General features: G+C 42.6%; 1 protein-coding gene across 1 annotated transcript in view; it reads left to right on the plus strand.

Annotated features, from left to right (window-relative positions):
- Nucleotides 1-22,401, plus strand: part of SIRT2 (sirtuin 2) — a 45,300-nt gene extending 22,899 nt beyond the window's left edge. The window contains exons 13-16 of the mRNA XM_069761691.1: nucleotides 5,174-5,225; nucleotides 5,322-5,389; nucleotides 5,667-5,733; nucleotides 19,390-22,401. Of these exons, the coding sequence (XP_069617792.1) occupies nucleotides 5,174-5,225; nucleotides 5,322-5,389; nucleotides 5,667-5,733; nucleotides 19,390-19,512 (310 nt within the window). The 3' untranslated portion in view covers nucleotides 19,513-22,401. The remainder of the gene's footprint in view (nucleotides 1-5,173; nucleotides 5,226-5,321; nucleotides 5,390-5,666; nucleotides 5,734-19,389) is intronic.
- Nucleotides 22,402-22,831: the final 430 nt, after the last annotated feature.

Here is a 22,831-nt window from a genome sequence, read left to right on the forward strand (position 1 = left end):
GTATATTGCCCAGCCACGTAGTATATTGCACAGCGACGTAGTATATTGCACAGCGATGTAGTATACAGCACAGAGCCATGTAGTATATTGCCCAGTCACGTAGTATGCAGCACAGACACGTAGTATATTGCCCAGCCAGGTAGTATATTGCCCAGTCACGTATGTAACAGGTTAAAAAATAAAAAAGAAACATACTCACCATCCGATGAGCCCGTTGTAGTTCCGGCGCTTGTGTGCGGTGTCCGGTCCCAGGATTGGTATGAGCGCAGGACCTTCCATGACGTTGCGGTCACATGACCGTGACATCATGGAAGGTCCTTCTCCCATAGCATCTTTGGAAGCAGAACCTGCCGCTTGCAGTGCCGAGGAGAGGACGCGACGGTGGAATGTGAGAATAAGGTTTTTTTTTTTATTATTATTATTATTATTATTTTTTAACATTAGATCGTTTTTCTATTGATGCTGTATACACAGCATCAATAGTAAAAAGTTGGGGACACACAGGGTTAATAGCGGCGGTAACGGAGTGCGTTACCCACGGCATAACGCCGTCCGTTACCGCCGGCATTAACCCTGTGTTAGCGGTGACCGGAGGGGAGTATGCGGGCGACAGGCACTGACTGCGGGGAGTAAGGAGCGGCCATTTTCTTCCGGACTGTGCCCGTCGCTGATTGGTCGCGGCAGCCATGACAGGCAGCTGCCGAGACCAATCAGCGAATGAATAACCGTGACAGAAGGACAGACAGACAGACGGAAGCACCCCTTAGACAATTATATAGTAGATAGACCCCATATATTGCTCCATACAGTATAATAAGCCCTGTGACGACACAGCTTTTAATGTTAATTATCCAGACGTCTATTTTCAGTAAGACAGGAGGCATAGACTGTTATCTGTATGTTGACTTTTCTAGGTATGTGTTTGTTCCTTGATTGAAACACAGGCTATTGTTCATACTAGCCTGAATGTGACTCTGGAGTTGCTGTTTGCTGCAAGCTCATTGCTATATTTGAGGGATAGAGACATAGGGTAATTGAACAATAGATATTTGATAATATGTTCATTGATCATTGTGTGGGACCCTGTGGCTTGTTGACTTGCAAAACAGAGGAGGAAAAACTATGCAAATACTGTAGATTAAGTACTCAAACAATGCAAGTTAATCTCATCACTCCTTCTTGACCTCTGGATGATGGCTTAAAGGACAACAGTTGTGAACTATATAAGGTGGATATGCCTCTGTAATAAGAGATCCGGAGATCCAGAGAGACTTTACAAAGTCACAGCCAGGAATATTCTACAGAATGTCAGCTTAGTCGACCACAGCGCCAGCTGGAAGAACACAGATCTGCTCTATTGACTATTGCTGAACCCTCAGAGACGTCTTGAAGAATCCAGGTTGGGATAATCGGGTCACCTGGCCACTTACCTCACTGCTCTCGGTCAGCTTCTTACGCTTGTTGTGACCTCTTCTCTGTGCATGCCACAAGTGGGGGTAGTCGGCCCTGGAAGCTCTGAAGAAATAGTTGCTTTAATCTCGGCGAGTCAGCGGGAGGGTGAGACTCTAATTTTGCACCATCTTCTGTATTTGCTGGGTCTATTCTATAAGCTATCTGTTTTTTTAGTTCAACAAAGTATTGCCAAACTGTTTTAAACTCACTCTGTGTTGTCTGAGTAGAGTTTTGCCCATGTTAAAAGAGAGTGGTCGTTCAGTTGGATGACCCCTGGTCCATGTGGTCTTTCTAAAGACAGCTGGGCCAGCAGATGAGAGCACCCACTGACCCCCGTGTCTCCACACTTGGTGGCAGCATTGGGATACTACTCAGCCCGGTGGATCCGTGGGGAGCTGCAGGGGACTGGTGTTCATAGACACCGTCCAGGGCTCCACAACTAGGGAGGCATATAGACAGTCTCAGCAGACCATAGGTGTGGCATACACAGCAGGATTCTCACTCTACCATGTCCAACCCCACCAGCTCTGCCTTGGGAAAGAGGTCCAGAGTGGATGTATAACCCCAACAAGAAACTGCAACAGGAACTGTGCCAGCTTTAACGGATTGTATAGCAGGCCACCAACACTTGATCGGATTTAATCCAGGAACCAAGGGATGCGGAGGACACCATGTGTGGATTTGATGGATATGAGTCGATACCAGTCAATTGCGTGAGGAGTTTATTCACAAGGAAAACATGGAATTTGCTCTGGGAAAACTGGATGATACAGGGTTTTGCTCTTCTACAGGTGAGACCTCTTACATTCGTGTCTGTGGGTAAAATCATGCTGATGGAATATCCCTAATAAGTGGAAAAGGATGATTGAAAGCCTGTCACGTCTAGCTAATTAAGGTGGGGGAGCAAATTGACAACACAGCATTTAATCTTAATTATCCAGACTTCTATTTTCAGCAAGCCAGGAGGCTTTATGTTGATTTTTTTAATTTACGTTTGTTCGTTGGATGGTCAAGAAACAAAGACTATTGTTTATTCTACCCTGAATGTGACTCTGGAGTTGCTATTTGCTGCTAGCTCATTGTCTGCTATCTGTGAGGGATAGAGACATAGGGTAATTGAACAATAGATGTTTGATAATCTGTTCATTGACCACTGTGTGGGACCCTGTGGCCTGTTGACTTGCAAAAGGAAAAACTTTGCAAATTGATTAAATACTCAAGCAATGCAAGTTAATCTCATCACACCTTCCTCTTGACTTCTGGATGATGGCTTGAAGAACAACAGTTGTGAACTATATAAGGTAGATATGCTTTTGTAAAAAGAGATCCAGAGAGACTTTACAAAACCACCACCAGGAACATCCTGCAGGATGTCAGTTTAGTGACCACGGCCCCAGCTGGAAGAACACAGATCTGCTCTATTGACCATTACTGAACCCTCAGAGACGTCTTGAAGAATCCAGGTTGGGATAATCAGGTCACCTAGCCATATACCTATCTTCTCTCTGATAGCTTCCTACGCTTGTTGTTGTGCATGCCATAGGTGGGGGTAGTTGGCCCTGGAAGCTTCGAAGTCGCAGCTGCTATAATCCCGGCGAGTCAGCGGAAGAGTGAGACTCTGTAATTTTCCACCATCTTGGGTATTTTGCTGGAACTATTCTATAATCTATATGTTATCTGTTTTGTGGTTCAACAAAGTATTGCCACACTGTTTTACCCTCACCCTGTGTTGTTTTCTGAGTAGTATTCTGCCCTTGGGAAAAGAGAGTCGGCATTCAGTCGGATGAGCTCTGGTCCATGTGATCTTTCATGTGCTGGCCCAGCTGTCTTTAGAGAGCAACTGCTGACCCCCGTGTCTCCATAGGCCTCATATAATGCTCCATCTATATATATAATTGTCTAAGGGGTACTTCCGTCTGTCTGTCTGTCACTTCCGTAACGGAAATCCCGCGTCGCTGATTGGTCTCGCCAGCTGCCTGTCATGGCTGCCACAACCAATCAGCGAAGGGCACAGTCCAATTAGTCCCTCCCTACTCCCCTGCAGTCAGTGCCCGGCACCCGCTCCATACTCCCCTCCAGTCACCGCTCACACAGGGTTAATGCCAGCGGTAACGGACCGCATTATGCCGCGGGTAACGCACTCCGTTAACGCTGCTATTAACCCTGTGTGTCCCCAACTTTTTACTATTGATGCTGCCTATGCAGCATCAATAGTAAAAAGATGTAATGTTAAAAATAATAAAAAAACAAAAAACCTGCTATTCTCACCTTCCGTAGTCCGACGATGCGCTCGCGCCTGCCGCCAGCTTTCGTTCCCAGAGATGCATTGCAAAATTACCCAGAAGACTTAGCGGTCTTGCGAGACCGCTAAGTCATCTGGGTAATTTCGCAATGCATCCTGGGAACGGAAGATGGCGGCAGCCGCACGCGCATCGCCAGAGCTTCGCTGGATCCCGGCGGGTGAGTATATAACTATTTTTTATTTTAATTATTTTTTTAACAGGGATATGTGCCCACACTGCTGTATACTACGTGGGCTGTGTTATATATTACGTGGGCTGTGTTATATACTGCGTGGCTGCTATATACTACGTGGCCAGTGTTAGATACTATGTGGGCTGTGTTATGTACTGCGTGGGCTGTGTTATATATTACGTGGACACTGTTATATACTGCATGGCCTGTGTTATATACTACGTCGCCTGTGCTATATACTGCGTGGCTGCTATATACTGCGTGGGCTGTGTTATATACTGTTTGGGGTGTGTTATATACTGCGCGGCCACTGTTATATATTGCGTGGCCTGTATTAACGCATCGGGTATTCTGCAATATGTATGTATGTATGTATATAGCAGCCACATAGTATATAGCATAGGCCACGTAGTATTTGTCTGCTATATAATACATGGCTACTATATACTATGTGGCCTGTGCTATACACTATGAGGCTGCTATACACATACATACATACATACATATTCTAGAATACCCGATGTGTTAGAATCTGGCCCCCATCTAGTACAGTATAATGGGCCCCAATGCTCCATATAGTATATAATGGCCCCTATAATGCTTCTGATAGTATATAGTGGCCCCATATATTGCGCCATACAGTATATAATGACCCCATATAATGCTCCATACAGTGTAATGGGCCCCATATATTGCTCCATACAATAATAATGACCCCATATAATGCTCCATACAGTATTATGACCCCATATAGTGCTTCCTACAGTATAATGGGCCCCATATATTGCTGCATACATTAAAAAAATAATCAAATATTCGCCTCTCCTCATTCCCCTCAGCTCCGGTTTCCTCAGCATCTTCTGACCCTCTGCACTGCTCAGCATAGAGACGTCACAGAGAGTCAGAAGACGCTGAAGATACTGGAGCTGTGGGGAAAGGGGAGAGGTGAGTATTTGAGGAGGGCCGGTGCAAGTACTGAAGCCAGGCTCCCCCGACTCACGGGCCCCATAGCGTGTTGGTGTTCCCGGCGCGAGTGTATGCCCCAAGCCCATCTGGGACACTTGCCCGGGTGTGCGTGGTGGTCACGCCAAAACGGCCATAGGGCACCGGCAACAAGCATTACTTGTAATGAAACGCTCCCATCTGACTACAATTACATCGTTACATTAATTGCATGAACAAATAAGCACTGAGATTATAGGAAAAAATCCCGTAATCAGAAGTAACAACTGTTTTCTATTTCCAGGGCTCCTAGTAAAACCCCGCGCCTTCTAATCAATAAAGAAAAGACTGGAGAGGTAGGCAAACGGAAACATGACATTCTCCACTCTCCAATTTCATACATTTATCATAATTTATTTTTAGTGTCTTGACTTTTTTTTTTGACCCCTCAGGGAGATTCCTTTTTTGGACTCCTCGGTCTTGGAGGTGGCATGGACTTTGACTCAGAAAAAGCTTACAGGTAATGCAACATTTTATATCATCCTGCAGTATTCGCTGCACATACGCCTCACTAAGCCAGAGAGGAGACCTGATGAGTCCGATAGAATGCCCATATTATTTTTATTGTGGGCTTCTGAGTTCAACATGCCAAAAATTTGCACTCCGAGGCGAATGCTTGTATTCATTTTTCCAGGTTGTCCTATATAAGCCCAAAGAGCTGTCCTCTACTTCTTCTTTTGATTGATGGCTTTCATTGTATCTTTGCAACTCTAGTTATTACCTTTGCTTGCCTTAAGGGACGTGGCTTGGCTTGGGAATTGTGATGATGGGTGTCTTGCTCTGGCTGATTTCTTAGGATGGAAGGTATGGTAAAGTATAATATCTACGGCTATGTTCACATGTTCAGTAATCATTCATTAGAATGGATACAGCAGCAATTCGTTAGCAAAAAAGTTGTGCAGACACAACTTTTTAGTCCGTTTTTTAAAATACTGATTTCAGCTGGATTCGGCTTAACCAATTCAGGACCTGGATGAAAATCAAAACAATGCATTCTCTGCTGCAGCCCTTACTACTTTGTCTTGCCGAACGTTCCCCCTGGCGGATTATTGATGAGTTGCAGCTGACGAGCGGCCACTCAGTGCTTGCAGCCAGCTTGTCACATCACAATGTCACATCACCACTGAGAACAATGGCGCCAAGATTGCAGGAATGGCGACACTGCAGGAGGCGAGAATACTTTGTTTTCATTTTAATCCAGGTCCTGAACTGATTAAGCTGGGCTTTTCCAGTAGTGGACAAACACCTCTGAATAGTAGGTAGGATGACCTTAGACATTCTGACATTGTTGCCCTAGTGGATATGTGGCACTTGAGTACTATGTATGATAAAGGACCAGTCTGAAAGTTTGTGCATTTCAATAAATAACAACAAGATGGCATTAGTACATCTATCTGCAGTTTGTTTTTATGTATTTTTCTTCACATATTTTTAAGTCCTATTGTCAGTTTTGGAAATGTGATTCTGATCACTACTATATTGCAGTGAAGTATGCCTGTCAGTGTGTCATTGACAGGGAGTCCATTGGGCCCTAATAGGATGGCGTACTAGGCTGAACAGAGGGCTTTGCTAGTACTCTGGCTGCTATTCCAATCCACCGGAATTCCTTCCTCTGTAAAAGGAGGAATGAAATTTGTCAGTAAGATCAACATCCCCAAAGCACATGTCTGGGCATGGAGATCATAGAAATGTAACTATCAACATCTTTATATCTTCTTTCTGTTGCTGCAGTAACACATCACTATACAGTGTTACTTTGTATTTGTTGTGTTTTCTGTACTTGTTGTCTGTATTGTGTATCTGATATCTGTACTATGTATTTGTTGAATGTATAGTGTTTTTCATGTCTGTAATGTGTATATTTGTGTGGATCAGTGATGTTGAAAGCCATGCTGTCGGCAAGGTATTTTGCAGAAAACAAGATAATGCCAGCTCACCGTTAAAGTTTATGGGAGTCCAGTGTGCACGGAACCACGAGACCACCACTCATGTGTAGCAATTGCAAAAAGTTGTTTGGCAAAGTATTTTGCCATCAGGGATACCCCAAGCAAACAGGTTTCAGTTGAGGAACCAAACTAAGCATACTGCCCAGTGCCAGGACGTTGCTTGATGAGGCGGTTTGTATTGATATCATTTAACTCTGATTCAGTGTGGCTCCTTCATGGGTGCCACATTACTGCGCAGAAGAAACACCTGGCCATCTACTTACGTATTATGCCAAGAAAATTTGATGGAAAATGCAAATAATGGAATTCAATATAGTGCTGGAAGATGCACCCCTAGGCTAGAAAGCACTAAACAAGCTACTGAGAAAGAGCCGATGGTCAACCTGAGTATGACCAATGCTCATGATTGGCCAGGATGAAAGACTCAAGGATTTCTTGGTGCTGATATTCCGTGGTTGAAAAGGAGCATCAAAAGCTGCAGAAATATCATAAAGTTCGGAACTTGGAATGTATGAACAATGAACCAAGGCAAACTCAACATCGTCGAAGCCGAAGTGGACAGAACAGAACTCGACTTACTTGGTATTAGCGAACCAAGATGGACTCAATCCGGACATTTTCATTCAAATGAACATTACTATGGTAATAATAACAGAAGAAGAAATGGTGTCACTTTTATTCTCAATCGAAGATTAGCCAGGACTGCCCTAAAATACAAGCCAGTCAGTGATAGTCATCTCAGTACTAATATGAGGAGTGCTAATTAGTGATGAGCGAGTATACTCGTTACTCGAGATTTCCTGAGCACGCTTGGGTGTCCTCCGAATATTTTTTAGTGCTCTGAGATTTAGTTTTCATCGCCTCAGCTGAATGATTTACAGCTTTTAGCCAGCATAAGTACATGTGGGGGTTGCCTGGTTGCTAGGGAATCCCCACATGTAATCAAGCAGGCTAGTAGCTGTAAATCATCCAGCTGTGGCGAAAAAAAGTAAATCTCCAAGCACTAAAAAATACTCAGAGGACACCCGAGCGTGCTCGGGAAATCTCGAGTAACGAGTATATTCGCTCATCACTAGTGCTAATTCATTTCACAGTTATACAAGTTTACTCACCAGCAACAGATGCCGAGGAGGAGGAGGCCGTTGGCTATTATGTAATCAAGTTCTAGAAGAAAGACTAGAATGCCAAAGTGGGCCATGGCAAGGATGGAACTGTTGTTAGAAACTTTGAACTTGGTGAACAAAATGAGGCTGGAGGAAGATTAATTGAGCTGCCAGAGGAACAGCAGAATTCAGAAAAGGCAGAGGAACATGAGATGTGATCGCTAACATTAGATGTATAATGGAAGAGGCCAAAACATACAGCAAGATCTATTTTTGCTTCATTGACTACAGCAAAGCCTTTAACTGTGTTAATCAGCAGAATAGATGGAATACCGTAAACAGTCTTGGGTGTGCCAAACCATCTGATCAGTTGCATTAGAAACCTTTACATTCACCAAGAAGCAACATTTTGAACGGGACACGGTATAGTTTAAAGTAGGGCGAGGCGTCAGCCAAGGCTGCATCCTGCCACTATTTCTCTTCAATTTATATGCAGAAGCTCTTTTTTCAGGAAGGCTGTACTTGATGAAGAAGAAGGAACCGAAAACGCTGGATGACCATATAACGTGGATAGCAAAGCGTAGATGGAATGAAAGACTTATTGCGGAGTATCGAGATGGAAAGCTTGAGCATGGGACTAATTTAATAAGAGAGATAGTAAAACAGCACTAGGATAAATGGCAATCCGACTATGAAGTGTCTGTTTTAACCGTTTCCTTGGTGGCAATTCACACCGGCAACGTGGTGCTCAACATTATATGTCAATTTAGGTAATCCATTTAAAAAAGAAAAAATGAAAATGTGGCACTCACCCGGTTGTGTTGCAATAAAAGTCCTTTTATTTACCCATCATGGGATGAGGACATTGTACATAGGCAGCAGGTACATCTGAGGGTGCAACGGTGATAAAATAGGACGACGGCTGTTTCGCGTCGGCTACGCTTCAACGGGTCCAGGTGCGTGATTAAAAATTATGTCATTTCCTTTATAGGGTAATACCGATCATCACATAATAAATAAAAACCTTCTTACGTAATGACAGAAAAACGACTGGCACATCCAAACTAGTGTGAATAGGTGCATACCAGGAGCAGCTACCTCCATATACAATATACAAAAAAAGTTGCACTCTATCGTGCCAAAGCATGTTGAATATGAAATACATGAAATAGGAATAGCAAAATGGCTTTTTGAACATTAGGAAAAATATTTATGAGATGCTTTGCACAGAATTTGGCCAAATAGTGTGAGCCCATCAACCATCGTCAAGGTGGCCTCATTAATCTGATGGGTCCCTGACCTCCCAGTTGCATGCGTTTTTGCGAATCTGTTCCTTGCGGTTTTCGAGGAAAAATACATCAATAACATGTCCAACCCATATCTAAGGTACATCCAGACCTATTTGAGGTTTGTGGATAATGTATTTATCATATGGGATGGCCCAAAAGAGGTATTTGAGGACTTTGTGGAATATTTAAACAAAGTGAATAATGAGAATATGCAATTCACATCATGTTTCGGTGGAAATAGTTTAGAGTTTTTAGATGTAAAAATCGACATTGTGGATAGGGAAATTAACACTCAAGTGCATAAAAAACCTACTACCACAAATAATATGTTGCGTTACGATAGTGCCCACCCCATACACACAAAAAAGGGACTACCTTATAGTCAAATGATGAGATATCGAAAAATTATCAACAATCAGAAGAATTATAAAAAACAAATGGATGATTTGAAAGCTAGTTTTTTGAGCAGAGGCTATCCAAAACCTCTAATAGAGGAAGCAGAAAAACGGGTGGAAAACTTTACACAAATGGATCTGCTCAAAAAACAGAAAATCAGACATAATAATACATTTTCCAAAACAGAAAATTCGGAGCAGAAATTTATTTTTAGCTTTAAACACAGTCCTATGGACAAAATAATTCAGGCCATAAGAAAAAACTGGCATGTTTTGCAGACAGATAAAGATTTATCGAAAATAAATAAACCACAATTCGCATACAAACGAACACAAAATTTATCCGATATTCTGGTACATAACCGACTCTTGCCGGTGGAAAGTAATTGGCTAAAAGTTACCTCTCCTGAGGGCAATTATAAATGTGGTGGCTGTAATTTCTGGCAGTTTCATACTACGGAGAACCCTCTAAAAATCGGTCCGATTCGGCATAGGACTAGGGATTTTATCTCATGTAAGACGAAATATGTGGTGTATATACTATTCTGCCCCTGCCAGTTTTATTATATAGGGAAAACTATTCGGCCCATGTCAATTAGATTTAGAGAACATTTTAATTCGATAACGTCTGGAAAAGGGTCATTAAGGCTTATAAAACATATGCAGGAGGAACATAATGCAAATCCTAGACTCTTAAAATTTGCTGGTATAGAAATAGTTAAGTACCCACCGCAAGGTGGAAACCACAACAGGATCCTCTTGCAACATGAGGCTAGGTGGATAATGAGAAGTAATGCTCAAGGTCCAACAGGATTGAATGATAAATTGGATATGTCAGTCTTTTTGTAATTTTGATATAAAATGATTTTGCATCCTTAGAGTGATTATAACTATTGACTTGTATTATGTAATTCTGTATGTTTTACGTAAGGAGAAGGTTTTTATTTATTATGTGATGATCGGTATTACCCTATGAAGGAAATTACATCATTTTTAATCACGCACCTGGACCCGATGAAGCGCAGCCGGCGCGAAACGGCCGTCGTCCTATTTTATCACCGTTGCACCCTCAGATGTACCTGCCGCCTATGTACAATGTCCTCATCCCATGATGGGTAAATAAAAGGACTTTTATTGCAACACAACCAGGTGAGTGCCACATTTTCATTTTTTCTTTTTTAAATTGAGCATGGGACTCCTACTCAATAAAAAGAAGACAAAGATATTGACTACTGCCAGGTAAAACAAGGACACATTTGAGATGGATGGATGGCAATGAAATGGAAATTGTAAAGGACTCATCCTGCTCGGATCAATGATCACTCACTGCAGCAGCGACACCGAAAGTCAGTAGGAGAATACCTATAGGTAAATTAACAATGAAGTCACTGGACAGCCTCCGAGATAGTCTGGTCTTTTCTATAGTAACATATGTATGCAAAACCTGGACGATAAAGAAACAAGACAGAATCAGTGCTGGAGGAGGATGCTATCAATACCATGGATGGCAAGAAGAACAAACAAATTAATTTTTGAACAAATCCAGGAAAGACATGTCACTCGAAGCAAGGATCACCAAGCTATGACTTGCCTACTTTGAGCACATCATACTGTTATGACTGCACAGGCACATACACACGGGCAACGTATAATCCAGGGAGACTACCGTATTTTTCGGACTATAAGATGCATCGAACCATAAGACTCACCCTAAATTTTCAGAAGGAAAATAGGAAAAAAAATGTGTCAAATGGGGGTCTGTCTTACAGTTCAAATTCAGTTTACCGGGGGGATCGGCACAGGTGGAGGAGTCGTCACAGGGGTGTGGGGCAGCGTATGCTCAGATTCAGATCTCGGCAACGAGATGTGAATCTGAGCATGTTGTGGCCTCCTGGAAAATGGCCGCCGGGGACGGCGCATGCTCGGATTCAGATCTTGGCAATGAGATCTCGTCCCAAGATCATGGGAGACGAGATCTCGAGATGGCATGGGATGCCGAGATCTGAATATGAGCATACGCCGCCCCCGGCCGTTATTTTCCCGGAGACTACCGCGTCGCAGCACTGGATCTGCGTGGGCATCCGGGCTTTCACAAAATGCCGGCGGAGCCCCGCCTCCGAACAGAGCATCACCATCGTCGCCGCTCCAGCCTGGGAAGGGAGGCTGCATCGCCCTGCAGTGTCGGACCGGGATCGCCGCCATAGTATTTTTAAGTATATTCCGACCATAAGACGCACCCCCATTTTCCCCCAATTTTTTTGAGCAAAAAAGTGTGTCTTATGGTCCGAAAAATACGGTAATATCTAAACCTGCAGATCCTTGTTCAGACTGGTAAAAGTCCTACTCTGATCTGTTCTGTCCCTAGATGACCGCAGAGGCTGGCACGCTAAGATAACGCAATGGTGCACTCACTGCTGTTCACTCTGAATGCCCTTAGCAGCTCCTAGTATCGCTAGAGTAGTAATTCCCTATGAAATAAAGGAATCACACACAAAACAGGTGCAGCCAACATAAACTACAGCAAAGTGAATCCAAAAGGGATGCTAGGTTCAGGTTTAGTCTGGTCTCTGTGCAACAGGTAATCCTTAGCATCTGGGCTGATACTCCTTAGAAGAATCCACCAGGAATGAATATAACTAGCAGTCAATAGCTCGAAAAGGGGAGTGTATAGCAACACCCAGAATGTGATTGGACAGAGATAATGAGCAATAGAACACAGGTGATAACCGCACCCCATAAGAAAAGCAAATGTGAAGATAACTAGAAATTCAGCGTTTGGACAGGAACTGACCGAGCTGTAGCTGAACATGGATGGATTCAGACCACAGAACAAAAGGGTCACTGGATCAAACCCCTAGGCATAACCCATACAAAGAGAGCAATCACTAGAGAAAAACATCATAGTCGAAGAATAGAAGGAACAAGGCGTAGAGGAAGACCAGCAACCTGATGGCTTGATACAATCAAGATAACGGCGGCGAAGACCCTGGTGGACCTATCTAGGCTTGCACAAGATTCATCTTCCTACAGCGTGTTCATCCATCAAGTCACCATGGCTCAAGATCAGGCTGAAGGCTGTCAATAATAAGTAAAATCTACTGCTTCATTCAAGAGCAATTAATACCTAATTTGCATGTAAATGAAAATGCTAAATTTTCTTGGCCTGGCCTCCCAAGGTTGTTTCTCCTTTCATCACCAGCCTCTTTAGGTTAATTGATAGTGATGTCAGGCACCAGGCAAAGAAATCTGATGGTGAGACTGGTGCTCAGTGGGAAAACAATCTGAGGAGGCAGAGGTTTGTTAATTGCTTTGTCACGCCCCATGCAAGTAATAATAACTGAACTGGGCTTCATAGGAGGACTAAGGCCGGCGTCACACTTGCGAGTTTTACGGACGTATGAGCGCAGAAACTACGTCCGTAAAACTCGCAAAAAATACGGCACAATTATTCTCTATGCCCCTGCTCCTATCTGCCGTATTTTACTGATCAGTATTATACGGCTTTCTACGGCCGTAGAAAATCGCAGCATGCTGCGTTTGTCACCGTATTGCGCAAATAAAACGTCAATGAAAGTCTATGGAAGCCCCAAAAATACGGATTACACACGGACCAGCAGTGTGACTTGCGAGAAATACGCAGCGGTGTTAGCGAGAAAAGCCGGCAATTCATTGCGGTGTACAGTAAAATCACACTGACAGCTTACAGTAGAATAGGTATAATAAATGTGTACACATAGAATAGATATATATATATATATATGTCAGTGAGACACATATATGTATATATATTAATATTTCTTCCAGCGCTAGACAGCTTTAAAGCCAGTAATTCAATTACCGGCTTTTGCTTTCTCCTTCCTAAAACCCGACATGATATGAGACCTGGTTTACATACAGTAAACCATCTCATATCACCATTTTTGTTTGCATATTCCACACTACTAATGTTAGTAGTGTGTCTATGCAAAATTTGGCCGTTCTAGCTAGTAAATTAAGGGGTTAAATAGCGGAAAAAATTGGCGTGGGCTCCCGCACAATTTTCTCCGCCAATAACCATGGACCCTCTCCAGGCTATTAATATCTGCCCTCAGTCACTGGCTTTACCACTCTGGCGGAGAAAATTGCGTGGGAGCCCACGCCAATTTTTTCCGCCATTTAACCCCTTATTTTACTAGCTAGAACAGCCAGATTTTGCATATACACACTACTAACATTAGTAGTGTGGAATATGCAAAAAAAAGGGGGATATGAGATGGTTTACTGTATGTAAACCAGGTCTCATATCATGTCGGGTTTTAGGAAGGAGAAAGCAAAAGCCGGTAATTGAATTACCGGCTTTCTGCTATCTCGCGCTGTATGAAGTAATAATATATATACATATATGTGTCTCCCTGACATATATATATATAGAGAGAGACAGTATATATGTTTTTGGGTTTTTTTAATACATGGATCCCTTGTATATCCGTATGTCGGTTTTGCAAGCCTGCGATAAAAACACGCATTACGGCTGCCATACGGATTACATACGGAGGATGCCATGCACAAAAAACGGTGACACACCCTGCCTACAGAGGAGCTACGGACCACTATTTTGGGGACTTTTCAGCGTATTACGGCCGTAATATACGGACCGTATTGTTTTACGCTGTGTGTGACACCGGCCTAAGATGCAAACAACTTAGGGTTTCATCAGACCCTTGGCTGCAGTGACAGCCCATCAGTGCCCCTTAATCTTGGAGGGGGTGATGAGATCTGGCTCATGCATGCATCAGCAAGCAGATAATTTAAGTGCTGCCATCAGTGATTTACAGTGACTTGTTCTGGTATATTATACATATATGTAAACATGAATGATTTCAATAAAAAGTATGCAGCACTCCTCATGACAGCTTGAATGAACAGTCCTTTATTTTGGGACTATCATCTTGGATGGTAAGGTGCATCAGCGGGCAGAGGCGTGCAGGGAGAGAGGAAGGAGGACGACAGCCGTTTTGCGTTACCGTCGTGGTAAGTTTGATTGACTTGCTCTATGCTGTGTGACTTCAGGCAAAGGAGCAATCAATCAAGCAGGAGGTGGAAGATAGAGCTGGGGTAAAGGCCCCTTCACATTTAGCGACGCTGCAGCGATACCGACAACGATCCGGATCGCTGCAGCGTCGCTGTTTGGTCGCTGGAGAGCTGTCACACAGACCGCTCTCCAGCGACCAACGATGCCGGTAACCAGGGTAAACATCGGGTAACTAAGCGCAGGGCCGCGCTTAGTAACCCGATGTTTACCCTGGTTACCATGCTAAAAGTAAAAAAAAACAAACAGTACATACTTACCTACCGCTGTCTGTCCTCCAGCGCTGGGCTCTGCTTCTCTGCTCTCCTCCTGTACTGTCTGGGAGCCGGAAAGCAGAGCGGTGACGTCACCGCTCTGCTTTCCGGCTCACAGCCAGTACAGGAGGAGTGCAGAGCGCAGCGCTGGAGGACAGACAGCGGTAGGTAAGTATGTACTGTTTGTTTTTTTTTACTTTTAGCATGGTAACCAGGGTAAACATCGGGTTACTAAGCGCGGCCCTGCGCTTAGTTACCCGATGTTTACCCTGGTTACCAGTGAAGACATCGCTGGATCGGTGTCACACACGCCGATCCAGCGATGTCTCCAGGGAGTCCAGCGACGAAATAAAGTTCTGGACTTTATTCAGCGACCAACGATCTCCCAGCAGGGGCCTGATCGTTGGTCGCTGTCACACATAACGATTTCATTAACGATATCGTTGCTACGTCACAAATAGCAACGATATCGTTAACAATATCGTTATGTGTGAAGGTACCTTAACTGAGGCTTCAGATCTACAGCCTCATTTGCATATCAATTCAAATGCTGATTTCTCAGTAATGGAGGAACAGACCGGCCATGTAAGGATATTGCTGGACTTGTTTTTGGAAGAGTTACATGCCCATATAAATAATTTGGTGGGTAAAATCCTGCTGACAGATTCCATTTAATTTACTAATTTTTGGTTCGGAGACAAAAATACTGACTCTTATGTGTTATCTACTCTAATAATTTACAGGTAGCAGAAAAATATAGTAAATTACAGGATTTCACGTAATTTTTATGGAAGATTGTGGTTATTTTTGTGGGCAGTGGTTACTGGAAGATAAGTTTGTAACTGCGACACTTAAACTGTCATAGTGTAACTATCCTGTAGGTGTTTGGTTTTACAAACTGAAATGTTTGTGCAACTTCCTGAAAAATGTCTGATGTTCTAACATTTCCACCTATTTTTCTCACAGCACGTTAATTCAACAACAAAAGCCTTTTTAATTTCTGTAATTTCGGGGCAGTGATGTGTCCTCTGTGTGTCTTTCATTTAATATAGTAAATATATCTAAAATACTTTTTTTTTTTCCGACTGTACATTATTAGTCCGGAGTTCTATTTTTTGTTTCTTCTGAATATAAAAACTTGGAAACTCTATGAAATGGATTTCTATCACTGTCCAAGCATCATCTGAGTGTTGTAAAGCACGCTACTACGTGACTGCAGTAATCCCCTACAATAAATGCCCTAAGCCGCAGAACGGCCCGTGACTAAATATGTACTATTAGTGGAGTCACAAAAAGGAAATATATAAACCTATAAAAAGTTCTGCAATAAAGTGTAATCTGAATAATCTTTATTATACTATTAGTTATGTGATAAGCACTAAATAAAAATACGGCAAGTCGTCATGTTAGAGAAATCAAAGGGCACTTCTTGCTCATACATGGTAATGAAGTTCATATATCAGGGCCTCCATTGGTGATAAATATACTGGGGATGTCTGTAGTTAAGAGCTTTCTCAGCGGCGTGTAAGTAGAGATGCATATGGGCAATTCCCAACTAACGAACACACGACTTATGTACCACCCCTAGTTCCAAATGTCGGATGTTAAAAGAGAACAAACGGAAAAAACTAATACTCCTTTTTCTGTTGACCCACCATCCGGTCCTCTTCTTTCTGCTGCCATCATGCACCACATCTCTGTCTTCTTCACTATAGGCCAGGACTTCTAGCCACGTTCAGGCCCTGGAGGTCACTTCGCATGATCGTTAATGTCACAACCTTTTTATAGGCGATGACCTCTCGGGCTTGGACGCATCTGTAAATCCAGGCCTATAGTGAAGAGGTTGGAGATGTGGCACGTGGGAACGGAAAGAAGAGGATCGGATTGTAATCAACAGGGTGGCCTAAAAAGTCAGCAAAGAGATAAGTATTGGTCTTTTCCTTTTTTTGCTTGCCCTGTTCCAACTTGCACACAAATTTGGGTTACTAACAAACCTACAGGACTTCTCCTTCATAAACCGGGGCCTGCTTGCACATGTAAATGATTAAATATAGTATAATCCATGAAGAAACATCTGAATATTGGTGCTTAGTGCTTGAATACACAGAGACCCATTCAGAAGATGCAGGGAGATATGTGCCACAATGGTAGCTTAGGAATAAATCACTACATATGGATCCTGTTTAACATCAAAGCCAGGCACAAAAGACTCACAGGCAAGGTAGACAAGGAGTATAATAATTACCTAAGCATTATATGGATTGTACTACAAAGTCTGATGTCAAACACGATGCTTATGTAGCGATTTATTCCTAAGCTACCATTGTGGCACATATCGCCCTGCATCTCTTGTATGGGCCTTATGTATCTAGGCACTAAGCACTTATATTTATCTATGTTTCGTGTATGAACAATAAGTGCATATCCTTTTTTTTCTGGTAACGTTGTTTCTCTGTATATTTAATTGGTTTTAATCATGTAACTAATACAAACAACCAATCCTTATTATAGTTTTACATTGTTTGTGGCAGTCAGTTTTATAGGTTTCTATACTGACTGTGCAGTACTAGAAAATTGCATCTATATATCACAAGAGGCAGAAGGCAGAATAAACATTGCAATTTGTGGTACTTTGGCTCTACAGCAATTTCAGTGGTGCAGTCTAGGATAATTTGTCTGCCACACATTATTTCTGAACTTCATTTTCAGCACAACCAGTTTTACTTTCCTTTCTAGCACTGAAGTCGCCCATTTCCTTTCATGTTTTACTGAGAGTAGCAAAAGAGAGCATCAACCTCCCCAAGAATTTTCGGATACAACATGACTAGAAGTGGCTCCATTTTTTTTTCTCAACCTGGATCTTCAGGAGCTCACTGCTCCCCTGCCTCCTAGCTTCCTGTTTTGCTGGGGGCAGTGTGCTCCTGAAGATTGACTATTGGGTCCAGCAACATGGTTGTGCAACTGGTTTTACCTGAGCTCTCATCCAGACTGCCAGCAGCCGTAGCTTTGCTTCTGCAGCACGAGAGACGTGCAGAGTGACTGAGGCTGATCAGATCTAGCGATCCCACCAGCTTCAGAGTGGTGCGAGCAGGCTGTACAGCATGGAGGCTGCCCATTCTGCACACTCCTTACCTAGGTACCTGGCCAGGCTGCGTCATTGTGCCTGCAAGGCGGCTGGTAATTTGACAATGAGCTGTATAATATAAAATTAAAGGCTCATTCAAATGTCCGTGAAAATCTTAGAAATATATGAAGCGGCCACGGTCAGGAGAGCAGCTGTCAGTCCTTGCATTGCAGGTCGAAATTAGACCAAAATCCTCGGACATCTGCACGAACCTTAAGGCTATGTGCACACATTGCGGATTTTGCTGCGGATCCACAACGGATTTGACGCTGCAGATCTGCAGCTCTTTTCCATGCGCTTTACAGTACCATGTAAACCTATAGAAAACTAAGTCCGCTGTGCACATGCTGCGGAAAATACCGCGTGGGAATGCTGCTTTGTATTTTCCGCAGCATGTCAATTCTTTGTGCGGATTCTGCAGCGTTTTACACCTGTTCCTGTATAGGAATCCGCAGGTGTTAAACCGCAGGTGGAATCTGCACAAAACCCGCATGAATTCCGCGGTAAATCAGCAGGTAAAACGCAGTGCGTTTTACCTGTGGATTTTGCAAAAACGGTGCGGAAAAATCCGCACACGATTCCGCAACGTGTGCACATAGCCTAAAAGTCCGTCTGTTTTTGAGAACGGAGACAATTTTTACTAAGGGGTAAGTTGCACAGTTGTTTGTTTTTACAAGCACTTTGCAGTTGCCACCATTTTTGTAGTTTTCTGGGATTTTCATAGTTTTTTCCAGGCAAATTTTCAGCAAGCACTGCACCATATTGAATCCTATCAGTGTGTAATACTGTATTTGTTAGGATTCGGCTCTGCTTTCCAGTTCTAGTGGTTGTTAAATGACCACAAGTATGCACTTGGACATTGATAGAGTCAGGAAAAGAAGCTAGTCCGATTGTGGCCGCAAATCACATATTTACGGTCACTTGACCGCTTGAATCTGCAAGCAGAGCTGAATCCTCACACACAGTATTACACACTGGCAAACTGCCTGCCAAAAATTTGTCTTCACCTGGAAAAACCCTTTGGGAGTAAGTTAGCACCATCGTTACAATGTGCTTGTAGGGCCACAACGTTTTAGAAGATCTTATAATATGGCTCCTCGGCAGTTATAGATTGCACATTGTCCATTTCTTGGAATGAGTAGATCATGAACCCACTCTTGTATTGGCCACTACTAAGGGTCCGACTAAGGGTTTTTGCTGGCTTCTATGAGTACTGGATGATTGTGACAGCACGTCCTTTCTTCAGGCAACGATTGCTTGATTGAGTTTCTTGTGTTTTAGGCCGAGTTGGAAGAAATGGTAAAAAAAGAACACGCAGCGATTGATGCAGACGCACAGAAGAGCGCCCCTAAAAAGACAGAGGAGTCCCCTGAAAAAAAGGAGGATGAAAAATCAGCCAAGTAATTGCATTAAAGTGAACTCTCTCATCTTCATAAATGCACCTTTTACGCGGCGGCTGCTGCCACAGTTCTGGCTCTTTATTCTGGGCACTGCCTGGGAAGTTTTACTGGCACTTTGTACTGAATTATAGAGAAATAGTGCACCTTAATTAGATTTTATAAATACCATCTAATACCTTCTGCCTCCTAATAGTGACATTCAGCACATAGCGGTCACTGCTGGATCATATGTAACCAAACATTGGTAATTCCAAATTCCGGCATCACTTGGCAGGCCATAGGTTTGACGCTACCACAGAATCATAGGACCATATGATGCTGTGAGGCCTCGTACTCGTCATATTCATGGACATCCTTTACCAATAAACATTTTATAGTAAATGTAGTGATAGATATACCACCAGTGTTTAGAGCTGTGGTGCTTAGAAAATACGGTGACCCTTTTATCATTTATCGCCAAAACCGTGCCTCTTGGGATAATGCAGTCCAGCATCACAAAATGGACTGGGCTTGTGTAATGATTACTATCCCAGCATCTGGTCAAAAAGGGCTTTATCTGTCGGACATAATATCTAGTCATGATGCTATTAATGCATATTAAGGGAAGCTCTATTTAAGAGGCCGTCTTCCTATAACACAAAATTCTCCATATTGCAGCACAAGTCAAATCTGTGGCAATTATATTGTAAAGTTATTGGCACTTTCTACTCGATTACAGCTGCTATTTCCAAAACCGGAGAGCAGAATGTGCCTCCATACTGTTTGAAATATAGAATTAGCCTTTGAGCTCATTCTTAAATTCCCATACACCTTAGATGACTAATGGCCGAACAATCTTTCTGCCGATCATTCGGCCTGCAGCTATCTCCGCCGCCTCTCCCATAAATTGGAGGGCTCACTTGGCCAACCACTCCAACCATTGTTTATGAGAGCCGCTGCCAAACATCTGTGGCGGCACATATCGGGTTGCACAAAAGGATCAGGAGTCTGAAGTAGACATGCTGAGTCCTTATAGAGGTGTTCTCAAATTTGGAAGTTATCCTCTCCATCCTATGGAAAGGGGGCAAATTCCTAATCGCTAGGGGTCCAGCCATAGTGACCGCCACAGATCTCAACAGCTTTGTGTGAATTTAGTTGTGGTCGATTATGTGCTCTTCAGTTCCATTCATTCTTAATGTTACTGGCAGAGATGTCTAATCGCTGCCCACTCAGCTGGTCTTCAGGACTCCCATAATAATGAATGAAGCGGCGATGTGCGTAATCGACCACAGCTCCAGTCTTAGCCCTGTCCTTGAGATCGGTGAGGGTCACAGTGGTCGGACACCTGGCGATCAGAAAGTTATCCCCTATCAAATAACTTTCAAACTTGAGAATGCACCTTTAAAGCCCCCAACAATTATCTATCCATAGGATACTACTGTTTCTTATGATGATGATGAGTTAGGCTGCTGATGTAACATTTGATTTTCAAATGTTACGTTTCAGGTGGAAATCCCCTTTAAGGGAGAACTTTATTGTCAAAAGGGAAATTGCATTGCTAGATTATTAGTGAAGCCCTAATTGCTTCAGATAGTACACATCCTGGTTTATAGTTTTGTACCCACTGCACAATATGGAAATATATTCCATACTAGTCAGTCTGGGAAAATAAGGACTGGCCTTGTATCGCAGTCCCAGCATTTATAATGCAGCGCCGTAGGTCATTTCCACATCTTCTAAGCGCATATTATCGCTGTTATTTCTTACTGATGAACTCCTCTTAAATAACATCAGCCTCAGTTTACTTCAATACTAAGATAAATGTGACCAGCAGGAACTCCAGTGCGGACATTGATTATTAAGATTATGGAACCATCTTTTCTGCTGTTACCGTGTTAATACCCTAAGATGGTATTACTGTTTCCGGAGACCTTTACCAATTTATACATTGAATAAGGATGATAAAGAAATGACAGACAAACGTGTCAGAACTGATTGAACATTGTGAGATATACCCTATTGATAGGGTAACACTTAATTCTCAATATAATTATGTTTCCAGAAGGAATATCTGAGGAACGGCTCCTTTTAGAGCTTTAAGACCGGATTCTCCAGAATTAATTTTTTTCATGAAGAATGCAACATTTATGCTAATATATTTGTCTTTATAATAGATTATATATTTCAAGTGCAGTGGGTTGTGTGGTTTTAAGAACAAGGTTCTTCTGGTGTGCAATTTTTCCAATGTTTTATTCTGCAACCCAACAGCTCAGATCTCTGATGGCCTAGGTTTGTCGTTGTGTCGTAGTTACAATACGGGCTACAATTTAGTACATTTCCCAACATTATTGTGGTTCATATTGTGATGTGGGGCAATTGTAGCGCATTTGACTTTCTGACTGCAGGTTCACACTAATATGGATCCCTCTCTTTATCCAAGGTATATTAGGTAGCTGTAATATATGCAGCCCTGAATGTAGGTTTATAGGTTCTACCAATGTAGGACTGACATGTGTATTCTGCCAACAGAGCTCTATACATTACAATATAATAATAATTGGGGATTTCTTATCTGGAAAACCTGTGATTTCTAGATTTGTTTTAAATGTAGAATACATATCCAAGTCTGGTCAGTAGCATCTTGGGGGGTATTCCTTTCTTACCCTCTACCACTGATCACTGTAAGTAATAAACCACTTACTGTTATTATTCTTGGTTTTCAGAACTTCCGCATACGAGATCTTGATTCTATGAGAATAGTTCAGCTATTTAATTGTCTTCATGAATTTATTATTAGGCCATTAAAATCAAAAGCTTATGTTATAGCGCATACGGCGCCAATTGTGTGAGGGGAAAGTGATCTAAATGATTGCGTCATTTCATTATTTGTTGTATTAAAATACTGTAAACTTTATATTGTCTGTCATTATTACGCTATATCTGGTAACTGTTGTCCCACCCCAATAGTCAAGAGTAGACCTCTATAAGTCTGATGAAGACCTCAGCGGAAGCTGAAACGTGTATCTACTATATAATTGTCTAAGGGTCAGTTCTGTTTTTCTGTCCTTCTGTCTATCTGTCTGTCATGGATATTCATTGGTTGCGGCCTCTGTCTTTCATTATTACGCTATATCTGGTAACTGTTGTCCCCCCCAATAGTCGAGAGTAGACCTCAAGTCTGATGAAGACCTCAGAGGGAGCTGACACGTATATTTCTTATATTGAGAAGCTCCATAAGCTAGTGTTTAATGCTAAATGTGTATTGGAGAATTAACTGTCAGATTATAAGTTCCAGCGCTTCATCAGCACCCATCCTGGAACAGGCTGCCAGGAGAGGTGGTGAG

Source organism: Ranitomeya imitator, chromosome 3 (assembly GCF_032444005.1).
Source record: "Ranitomeya imitator isolate aRanImi1 chromosome 3, aRanImi1.pri, whole genome shotgun sequence".
In the NCBI taxonomy this organism is placed as follows: Eukaryota; Metazoa; Chordata; class Amphibia; order Anura; family Dendrobatidae; genus Ranitomeya; species Ranitomeya imitator.